Source organism: Schistocerca americana, chromosome 11 (assembly GCF_021461395.2).
Source record: "Schistocerca americana isolate TAMUIC-IGC-003095 chromosome 11, iqSchAmer2.1, whole genome shotgun sequence".
Classification (NCBI taxonomy): Eukaryota; Metazoa; Arthropoda; class Insecta; order Orthoptera; family Acrididae; genus Schistocerca; species Schistocerca americana.
In genome coordinates this window covers 196802606-196814617 of record NC_060129.1, presented here as the reverse complement: position 1 = coordinate 196814617, position 12012 = coordinate 196802606, and the positions used below count along the sequence as shown (strand labels likewise).

The following is a 12012-nucleotide window of genomic DNA, read 5'->3' as shown; positions in this document are numbered from 1 at the left end:
CACCCCTCTTATGGGTCCTCATCCTCCTTCAGCTCCTTTCCCGGTTCCCTCCTTCGCTGTTACTCTCCTTTCCCCCCTTTTTTGTTTTGCCATCTTCTGTCCAGTTTCCCCCCACCTGCTCTCGACTGTGGTGTCACATTTGCCAACTTTTTAGTGCAGTGTCCCAGTGACTATTCAGTGTTGTGTGTCTTTCTCGCGTTGCGAACAGAAACCATGCTGTCGCTAAGTGTGAATTTTATGTCCTTTGCGAACAGAATCCAGACTGTCACCGTGTTTTTTAATTGTCTTTTGTTTTCCCTGTCTGCTTCGTATGCATTTTTATTAGCGTCATCATCCCTGTGTTGTTGTTTTAAGTTCCACGATTTCTTTTCGCCTTGTTACTCTCTAAGTCTCCGATTTTATCGCCTGTTTTTTATTATCCGTTGTCTTGATCTTTGTCACAAAATCTGTCAGCTGAAGAGCGGCATACTAAGCTGCTGCCAGCCCGCCCCCTTCGGGGGGAATTGAAATTCAATAAAGAAAGAAAAAAAAAAAAAGCAAAGTCTTTAAGGGAGTCGCAATTTAGCTAATGTAATGATGCAATGCCAACTGTTGTTGTTATTAGAAAACCACTTATGTGTGAACATCTTTCGAAAAAATACATCTCCTGTTAAAAGGATTCATCGGTGTGTTGGGAAATATCATTTTAACATTCTAGTTTTCATCACGTCCGAAATCCAGGCAAATCTGCAATATACGTCCTCTAATGGACTTTCTTGGTGGAGGAGATTCAACGGTTCAAAGGTAAATATTCCACTGCAAAAAGCACATGGCTTTTGTAGTACAAGAAATCTCTCATAATGAGAAGTATTTTAGATTAACATTAGAAAGTGCATGCAAAAAGCTTTCCTTCAAATTTGTGGATTGCTGAGAACACCAGCAAACAGTTTCAAAAATTTTGCTTATGCTTAGAGCATAATAACAGTTATTCCCAGCAGAGGTGGTTTGCAATACCCAAGACGTTGCCGACGCCGAGAACTGACCGTGTCGTCGTTGTGTGCTTAATTTAAAGTGACCGCACAGATTGAATGATTGCAGTTACATTATTGCTTCGTCCGGCAGCTGTTCGCACGCACCCTGTTGCCAACATGGTTGCCAACGTATCAGCGTACAACTCAGCGACAACGGATGAGCAAGCTGGCGTATTTGTTTACTTATTTGTGTTAACTCTTGGGTTGGTATCGTAAGCTCCGTTCATTTTTCTTCGTATGTAATTTATTCGTCACGCCGTGAGTAGATAATACTTGCACCAACTGTAGGTCGTAAACTGTTGTACGAAACTTGGAACAAGGCACCGCTTTTTTCGAAGATTATGTGGACGCTGGTTGTGACTGATTATGCAAGAAGATAACTCAACTCAACTCTGCATCTTCAGGATTTGTGTCACAGGCTGTCTATTTAGCGTACGGTGAGTATAGTCTTTATGTCATAGCCATAATCTCGTTGTACATGTGAGAACTTGTGTAATGTAGCTTCCATCCAATGAACTGTCTATTTTGAGTGAAGTTTTTAATACAATCGGAAACACTTTAGAAAGTGGTTCCACGTTGCTCCGACCTGTCGCTGTGTATAATTCTCTCAGCAATGTTTTGTTCAGCTGGGACATCCAACATCATAACATCTGTCATGAATATGAACATGGTAATAGAGAACCTAGACTCCTGGTTTTCTGACGTGATACAGTACTAATTTAGCTCCTCTAACTCTTAAAGCAAAGAACTACGTACAGATTGGAGGAATTGTTCAAGTTTTGAACTAATTGACGCCGTTCATCTGCCGCTCAAGCATTGTTCCTTATTCCAAAATCAACAAACGAGTGCCTTAAGAGTCTATTTGCATCTTGATGGTTCTCTCCTGTGTCGTCGTTAGATTCAAATTTTTTATATTTTTTACTGCACAGGCCATATAATTAAAAATACAAAGTAATGCAAACGATTAGGTACTAGATAAGTAACTTTCACGAGCACATACGCTCTGTGACTTACAACAAAAAATTACTTGTTTGTTTATAAGCAAATTCTTTGCAAGTTGTTCTCCCATAGGAAGAGAGCTAGTTCTTACATACATTTGATACGATTTGTTGATAACTACCTAACGTCTTAATCATTTGGCACAATTTTCCAGGAATTGTCCATATTCAAATTATTAAGTTTTACCGAAAAGTGTGATTTAAGAATGAGGCCTCCCAGGTCTTTGCCTTTTGAATGTATTTCCAATGACTCACTCAATAGTGTGCACGCAGCACAACATGGCCCATATCTAGGAGCGAAGGAATTGGTAGAAGTCGGATTACTTCGGACCAACACAAAATATATCCACCCGTTTCCAGAGATGGGTGCCAAACAACGCTCAGTGACAAACGTAATAGACACTGCCATTCAAGAGTTGTGGTTACTAGAGCATGGTTTCATATTGACTGATAAGATTATGCAGATATAAATTTAATCATTTGAACTGTACTTGCCTTTTAATTTATTTTGTAAGTTTACTCTTTGTCAGTGTAAAAGTTATCTGGTGGCATTAGATTTCCAGCTGTTAGACATAGTCATTGTCACATTTTATAACGTTATGAATGTTGAATGATTTATGTCATTTCAGGCTGTAGTTCCACTTCTGTGATGTGCATTTGTAAACTAGTACTTAAACAGTTTGTAATCAACTATTTTCAAAGGGCATTGCATCACAGTGCAGAATTTGTCTTTCTAATGTAACAACTAAGTTACATTTACATGACTGGCTTGGTGGTAAAGTGAAATGTAGCATCAAGTAATATTTTTACGAAAGAGGTACAATAATTTTTCCATACTTTATACAGAAAAAAAGTTATGCATTGCATCTAACTACAACAGTTGCTATGGTCAATTTTTCATTTGTATCTTCAAACTTATGAGCAAAAAAAAAAAAAAAAACAGGATGACATATTTTATTTGTCCTTCTGAACATGAATTTAGTTTGTATGTTGCAGCTTAGGTCTGTTTTAATCTATTGGAGTTCATTTGAATTGATAGCGCAATTCTGTGTCATACTGATCATTGTCATACCAGGTTGTTTGGAAAGAAATCCAAATGGCTGTAGAAGAAACACATTTTTAAGGACATGTTGTAGGCCATATTTCTAAATGCATCAGTTACATTAACAACCTCCTTGTAGTGAAATCCTCTGGTTATTGCCAAGATAATACATACGACTGCTTTAACCTGTTAATCCCCAAATTGTTTTACGTTTAACTTTTTTGCTATAAATTAATGTTATCTTTTATGAACCATTTTAACAAAACCTCATCACATTTATTTGATTCCCCTCTTAGTTTAAAAGAATGGCTTGTCCTCATTTAACAATGTTGGGACTCGACATGAAGAATTTCAGTATTTAAAAAAAAATTCAGTTTTTGATTATGCAGTTGATATTTCTAGTATTGTTGAACATAGAGCCATTTTAAAACTACAAAAAGCTTTTCACATAAATAATTTCACTTGTGTATATGTTACTTTCAAAATACAAAATTTGTCTACAATATCTCAAAAGATTCACGCATGATGTGACTGCATTTGCTGCAGTATTTTTGGGGTTGGATGCACAATTTTTCATTTGGCATCTTTGAGTATCCCTTTTACATATAAAGCGTCCCTGGGCGATTTAATGTCAGATGATACACATCAAGAGTGAATCTGTGACATCGCTATTTCAAAGTTTGCTGAGCAAAATATATGTTGAAGCTCCACATGATACCCCTCCAAAACTACTATATTTTTATTTTCTGATGATTTGTTAAAATGCTGCAAACCTCTCTAAATCAGATTATTTGTGAAAACGCCATAACAAAAGGGAAAATTGCAGTAAAGAAACCAGAATTGATAGAGATCTGAATTTATTTTCAATAAATACTTTGTTCTCATTACTATGTGTCATGATTAATACATACATACATACTTCTAAGCTTTTTTTTTTAACCATGAGAATTTGCAACTTTTTGTGAATTTCAAAATTATATTTTGAAAATATGAATAATCACAGGATGTTAACTGTCTTCAGAAATGATATAGTGGAAGGACTGCTGGGTCACCGAAAGTGTCAGATTCCATCCGTCTGTTTTGACCCATGACGTAAGGGTGTCGTGGTATGCGCCGTCATTACGACATGGAGTTGAGTTTGAGTTGGTTGTGTTTGCAGATGTCGCCTCCTTGTGTTTGATGGCGCCCCCCCCCCCCCCCCCCCCCCACCCTCTCTCTCTCTCTCTCTCTCTCTCTCTCTCTCTCTCTCTCTCTCTCTCTCTGTCTGTGTGTGTGTGTGTGTGTGTGTGTGTGTGTGTGTGTGTGTGTGTGATGGCCGGCTGAAATTTGTTGGTGGTAAGTAATTGCTTTTTGGGTCTATTTTTCTCAAGTTGTAATGTTTTGTGTGTTGAATGTGTTTTAATTTACATAGGGATGTATAAATTTTTGAGGTGGTGTGGTTTTGTTGGTCAATGGAAGTGACCGATTCCAATTTTTGTATTTTTATGTGTACGTATAGGTGTTTTGGTACAGTCAGCTGTGGTCAAGGGAAATGTCTGATTCCAATTTCCATAGTTTTTGCTGTAGGCGTTGGTGTTTTTGCTATAATCAGCTGCCATTTACCTGTATAGGTAAAGGGAAGTATCTGATTCCTGTAGATTTTGTAATTTTTTTTTGGTTCGTCGTCTTGTATGTTTTGGGATCATGGTGTGTTATTTTTTATTTTTATTTATTTTACTGTTATATTTAGGTTATCCCCACCCTAAAACCCCCAATATCCCTCGGTTGTCCCATTAGTTTGATTGTATTTTTTGGAGGAGGATGTTATTGTCTTATACGTATTTTTGTGGTTGTTGCCATGTGTATGTAGTGATATCATTGGCGGCATATTGGAGATGCTTAGAATGGCCGTTTCCGCCATGTTAATGATGTCGGGTCGAAGCAGGCAGGTGGAATCGGACACTTCTGTATACCCGGACTGCTAACTGTCAGCTATGAAATTAATACATGAAATTCTTAAACTGTCAAAATATTTGTACATAAAGATGAAATATTCTGAATTTTTTTGGTTATTTAGAAGTTATTTTCTCCAAAACCACCATCCTAAAGGTTCTAAACATTTCATGGTACATTATAAACATGGTCATTTTTCTTCGGGCAACGCTTGTCTGCACAAAGTGTGAGAAATTTTTTAGGTAGACCTAGCTCTACTCTGAAAAAGTCATAAAGTCATGGACACTTAAAATCAGTGATCAGTTTAAGTATTTAAGTAAATGTCATGCAAAACTGTTATTTCAGAATCAAAATAATTACTTTACAACATTATAAGTGAGTGGGAAAAAATTCATAATTTGGTTCGAAAGCATTTGATAAGAAAAACAAGATATAGGATATTTATATCCATTTTTCTTTTTAATGGTATTATTCCGAAATTATTATTGTCTTCTGTCATAATTTTACTTCTTCACGGCTTTCTATTAATTAAGATTGTCTACAATGTAACAATCAGCGACATAGTGTTAAAGAGTTCTTTTTCTTCATATGCTATTCATTGAACTTCTACAGCTGAGCGGAATTTGCACACAGACGAGGATGACCCAACAAGAGCAGTACTTGGGATATGGGAACTGCACACTGATCTTTTGATAATGGTCGTTTGAAAGCATCAGTAGGAGCATGAGATGTCAGAAATGGGATGGTTATATCTTGCAGCTCATGACAGACCCTTATTATCTGTTCCACCCACCACTGGTTGTCGTACACACAAGAAATGAAGTGGCTCACTACAGAGTCTACTGATGTATACTGTGGTCTCTGCATTTCACACACATTTCCTGGAGAACTGTTCTTGCAATGTATGTGCCACTCCAGGATGCAATCCAGTAGCAACTTGATTGAATGGCGACCACAAGCTTCATAGCAGACCATTCTTCTCTTTTTTTTTAAACGGAATTCCGTCAATGTACTTTCATTTAGCTTTCGGAACTTTGTTCCTTCATCAGTGAGGAGAGAGAGAGGAAAAAAGGGGAAGAAGGGAAAGTGGTTTCAGTTACTCACAACGCAGGTTATGAAGTAACAGGAAAAGGTAAACCGGGAGGGTAGCAAGGATGGAGGCATGGTTGTCAGAGGGAAGCCAAAGATATTCCACTGTAAGTACTGTGCCAGATTCAAACCAAATACTATATACCTCTTTACTTCTGTATGCATCCTCTTTGGTTTGAAGCTGGCACAGTATAGAATATCTTTGGCTTCCCTCTGACAACCATGCCTCCATCCTTGCTACCCTCCCGGTTTACCTTTCCCTGTTGCTTCATAACCTGGGTTGTGAGTAACTGAATCCACTTTCCCTTCTTCCCCTTTTTTCTCGTCTCTCCTCCCTGATGAAGGAACAAAGTTCCGAAAGCTAGGAATGTAAATTTTTTGTTTTGTGTATCTGTCGGCTGTACTGAGCTGAGGTAAGTACTGGCTAGCCCCTCTATCTCTTTGTTAGTATTTGTTTCACATCTTTAAAATGAGATTTTCTATTAATCATTTATGTTTGTTACTAATGTTGATATGATGTTTGCAAATCCAATAGTATTATAACATCAACAGCTTCATGCTGGAGATTAAATCGAGCTGCAAGATGTTTACAGAGGCCTCCTACACTATCACATGCACTTTTTCCATGATCTATTGCTGAAAATATCCATTTTTTTGTCTTAATTCCTGTACTGTGGTGTTGGAAAAAGAGACGCTGCACCATCAGTCACATACACATCTTTAGGTAATGCATGGCCTCTAGATGCTATGTCATTATCGTGCTGACAGCATAGCATGCATGTGCACTGTCACGAATGAGATCGCCACTGACAATAGCGAAACTGTCAATATTGATATGTGACGTGTGCCGGTGGTAACTTTGAATTTTGTTGTGCAAAGCAACAGAACAGTTCTCAGCAAAGTTGAGATGAGGAACTACTGTGTCAGTGTTCTGGGATGTGGCTGATTTTTACTTCTGCTGTGGCCTGTCTCTGAATCCACCCGATATGATGGTGAGCTATTCCTTTCATGACCCACTGCCTAACCTCTGTAACAAACTTCTTTGACTCTACTGTCTTCTCCACCAACTCTCCTCCCTCACACAATGCGTAAGTTCCTTCATTGTCAGTATCCTGAAGGACAGTGCTTAAACAGTCATTACTTCAGTACCGGGACACATTGCACACTTCTACAGCCAACGTTTATCTTGTGGTGCTTGAGATGTACACAAAAGCATCAGGTCCATCTCGGTGTACTTCTTTCCTGTGACACTGCTTATGGCGAAACAAATAAGTTTCAAATGTATGTGGTAAATACATGTGCATACTTCCTCCACAGGCCGACATTGGGTCAATGGAAGCGTCTGATTCCACCCGTCCGCTTTGACCCGTGACGTAAGGCTGTTGTGGCGTGTGACGTCACGACTGTGCGGAGTTTAGTTTGTGAGAGTGCCGTGTTTGTAAGTGTCATTTTGATACGATTGATTGTGCTCTCTGGTGGTGTGTTTGTGTTGTGTGTTAAACGATGTTTTTGGTTTAGTTTGCATGTGTGGCGCGTTTATAGGTGGCGTATTGTTGCAGTCGATGGTTCTCTCTGGTGGTGTGTTTGTGGGTAGCGTGTTATGTGACGTATGGGGTTCATTTTCATGGTAGCAGTGCACTTGTGTGGTATCGGTGGTGGCTGTGCTTTCAGCGGAATATTTTTCAGTGAGTTAACGATTTTGGTTTTGTTATGTCGACGTTATTGTAGTTTTTTTTCTGTTCGTCGTGTGTGAATTTTGGTAAATTGCTTTGTTTTTGTCTTTGGTAGGTATGGCTATGACTGGCAAGGTCAACAGTTTTAGGTTGTCGGAGGGGGACAGTGTGTTGTCTCAAATGTTGGGTGTGTCGTGAAGAAATGAGGCTTACTAAAGTTCCAGCATCTCGGACCAGGGATGGCTATATGTGGAGATGTCGTAAGGATAACAGGTCGAGGGAAGTGTTAGACTCCAATTTTGATTTTCTAGGGTTTTTTGTGGTAGGATTAAGTGTGGTGGTGGTGAAAGTTTAGAGATTTCTAGTGTGGTATTGGTTGTTCCAATGGATTTTGTGTGTAGTGGAACTTGGGAAGGTTGTGAGGTCTTGTTATTTTAGTTTTTTTGTCATTTGGTATAGTGGCGTGTGTTTGTTTGTCCCCACCCAAAAACCCCCAATTTCCATCGCTTGTCCCATTATTTTCATTATATTTTTGGAGGAATATCTGTTTGGTGGTTTTTCGATCAATTTTCGTGTTTCTTGTCATGTTTACACGATGATGTCATAGGAGCGGTATGGGAGTTGTCACCGATATGGCAGAAATGACCATTCACATCATTGGTCATAGCAGAGGGATGGAACCGGACGCTTCTGTTATCCCCTGGCATTTTACCCAATTTGGTCGTAAGGAGTAGAATTTTGAGAGACCAATTTTTAAATTCATAGGTATTAGGAGACATGCTTCTTGTATTGATCTTGTCCTGTATCTTTTTATGCTTTTAACCTTTTTACCATTTTCGCTAATGAAATAACATCAGCTTGGTTAGGACTTTGCCTGCTGCGATCTTTTTCATCACTTAGATAATATTCGAGAGCAACAGTAAGCATATCATCTTGCAATTGATGCCCACAATAAGGATACGGGCATGCCCAAAAACCTTTCTCATTCTGTATTTTATGAGCTTTTGAAATCAAGTAGTGTGAGGAAGGGGGTGTGTCTTTCTGCATCTGCTGCTTAGAGTAGCTACCTGGTATCAATGTTAGTAACTATACATTCTCAGTTTAGGTGGCTGCTGAGATAGCAGTATTTAATTTTTGAAACCACACATCACATTTTGTACACATATCATGATATTCAGGTTCTGCACCAAGTGCATCTACATTATACCCTTTACAAAGGTTTGAATATGTTGGTTGTGTAAAACTTGTTTCAATTTCTTCCACTTATCTTTTTACATACTATTTTCTTCTTGTGTTTCTTAACTTTCCTGGGCATTAGCACTCTGTCTTCAGGCTACAAGTGGCCCATCAGGACCATCCGTCCGCCATGTCATCCTCAGTGAGGATGTGGATAGGAAGGACATGTGGTCTGCACACAGCTCTCCAGGTCGTTATGATGGTTTTCTTTGACCAGAGCCACTACTATTCGGTGGGGTAGCTTCTCAACTGGCAACACAAGGCTGAGTGCACCCCGAAAAACGGCAACAGCGCTTGGTGGCCCGGATGGTCACCCATCCAAGTTCCGGCCATGCCTTTCCTGGACATTTAAGGGGGGGATATAGTAGGGGCTACCACAGAAATGCTAACACTCAACGCATCAGCAGCTTCACACCCAGGAATATAAACATCTGCGCTGTCTACTTCAGTTTCACAATCTGGGTGATGGTGATTGTTCAGGTGTGTTGTCACTAAATTTCTTCTTGAAGTGAGTGTAGCAATTCCTGCGCAACAGATGTGATGCTGATACCTTTACGTGAGGACCAAGATGTTTCTGCAATACCTCTGATGAATTTGCAGCAACTGTGAAGTGTTTTCCACTTTTCTTAAACACTACCTTATTGTGGTTTTTTTCATAATCCACACACCTCACTCTTTCACAGCTGTATTTCCTCACTGACATTGTATCTAATAAAAAGTTCAAACTGAACACACAACTTGATGCAGAATGGTTTATATGCAAATTCTCACTTGTTTTTAATGGAAGAGCATTGGAAACAGTGTTGTCGACATGCTTATTTTACACTAGAAATTCAATGAAGGGAAATATGGGGAATGTTGAAAAATTTTAACACTCTACACTAAAAAATATTTCCCACTGTGTTTCAACAGACTACTGACACATTAACCAAACAATATTTTGTGTAATTCTCAAAAGTTTTTGGATGGGGGCTTGTGAGTAAATAATTCATAAAAACTGATAAAAATGCAACTGTTTACATTTTTAGTAATAAATATTTACGTAATAAAGATAGTTTAAGAGGAGAAGATACTGTTTATAATTACATCAGTAGTATCTGGTAATATGACAGAGAATATAGCATATAGCATTCTGTGAGTTTTTTTTCAAATTGGGGGGCGGGCAAGTGGAAAGATTATCTTAAATTTCGTATTTTCGTCTTAAATTTGTAAGTGAAAGGAAGCCCATAAGTGTGTGGGAGTCAACTAAATGTAGACACACTAAGAGGGAGCTTTAATGCAAAACATCTGCCAGGTCTCCAGTACTTTTGGTTTATTAGTTACATTTTTATGTTCTCTGCTGTTTTAAGAGCTATTTACAAAATATATATTTTTCAAAGGGCTGTACCATTTATGAAAATTAAGATAAAACAAAAATAGGCCTACTGTATTTCGTAACACTTATGATGTAGAGGTCTAATATATATTTTTTTCGAGAGAAATTCGTTACCAAAAGTTGACATCACTTGTATGATTTGAGATGAAATCACCCCCTTCCCATCGTACATGAAGCTTGGTAGCTTGTTCATTTGTGATGAAATGATGGATGTTGTAGTTCTTAGTGGTGAAGTTCGGTCATAAAGTCCTTTTCCAATTACATGACGGCTATATGTCTTGTTCAGTGTTTCATGGTTGTAAAATTTTTCCAATGACCTGGTTAATTATAAAGACATTATGTATTTACATGAGTCATTTCAATAGCTTTGGTAAACAGTTACCAGTACCACTTCTTTCCTCTAATCCCAATGGTATCATCCACGTATCTTTCTATTACAACAGCACCTGTAATATCTCGAGCACCAGATATTTACGTCTGAATCAACACCTTTTCATCATTTGTATCATCAAATTCGGTGGTACTGCTTGTATGTCACATCAGTTTCTTCTGACATAAGGTAGTCTGCTTCTTCTTATGAAGTTTCAAAAGTATTTCTGTTTTTTTTCCCCATCAGTATACTTTAACACATCTGGAAGTTATAAAAATATATTCAGTTTTAGAGTTACTCCTATGAGCATAAATTTATAACAACAGTTCCCAGTGTCCTCAATTGAGTTTATGTTTTAATTATATAAATAATTAAGAGACTTAGTTATTTGTGTTAAAGAAGAGGAACAGAATGAAATGCTTACTGTACACTGGACACAAGCCAACTTAACTTCATTAGACACTTCCGATGAAATGAAGTAATTTAATAATTTCTTAGATGAGACTCACTTTTTACATTATTAGTGTAGCTGTCCACTGTCACTGACTTTTCCAGGCATGTGAGATTACAAAATTCATTGCCGTAACTAAAGGAAAAATAGCTGTCCTCAAATGAGGACACAGAACCTAATGGATTAAATACCTCTGACCCTGCCTTTTCGTTTCCTTGCGATTCACCAAAATTTCTATCTGCTGTGAGATCCCTTATGTGAGTCCCATTGCAAAATTTCCTTCATTTTAGTATCATTAACTGGAGATAATTGATCCTCTGTATAACACTGTGGTAAAGTTATTCCCTTGTGATTCATATGGTTTTGCATCATTTTTTTCTCAAACCAAACCCCCTGCAGGTCCGAGGGTTAGAATAGGCCCAAGGTATTTCTGCCTGCCGTAGGAGGCGACTAAAAGGCACGTCACACGTTTCGACCTCGATGTGATGGTCCCCTGTCGGGTTTGACCTCCACCTTTCTAAATTTTACCGAAGAGCCATTTGGGGAAGGGCGCCTTACACGGTGTATCGTGTCCGTCGTGCCTCGATATCTTTAGCCCACTTTCTCATCGTCGCACTGCAGTCCAGCTCATTCTCCGTCTCTTGGGCGAGGACACCTTCCTGGGTCGGTTTTCCACAGTGCACTGTGCAGTGTCGCCTTTTGTGCCGACGATGACCGTGGACTTCTTTGCACCTCGTATCCAGCACGGTAGCCAGTCCGTTGTGGTGGGGCCACCCTGTACCCTGTCAGTTGTAGCCCCCTGACCACACAGGCATCGCTCTTCTGATGCCTGTTCT

At 38.7% G+C, this 12012-nt stretch overlaps 1 protein-coding gene across 3 annotated transcripts in view; it reads left to right on the top strand.

Moving 5' to 3' along the window:
• The first annotated feature begins 1147 nt into the window (after positions 1-1147).
• Positions 1148-12012, top strand: part of LOC124553956 — a 241926-nt gene continuing 231061 nt past the window's right edge. For all 3 annotated transcript variants that reach the window (XM_047127970.1, XM_047127971.1, XM_047127969.1), the window contains exon 1: positions 1148-1447. In XM_047127970.1, the coding sequence (XP_046983926.1) occupies positions 1377-1447 (71 nt within the window). In that variant the 5' untranslated portion in view covers positions 1148-1376. The remainder of the gene's footprint in view (positions 1448-12012) is intronic.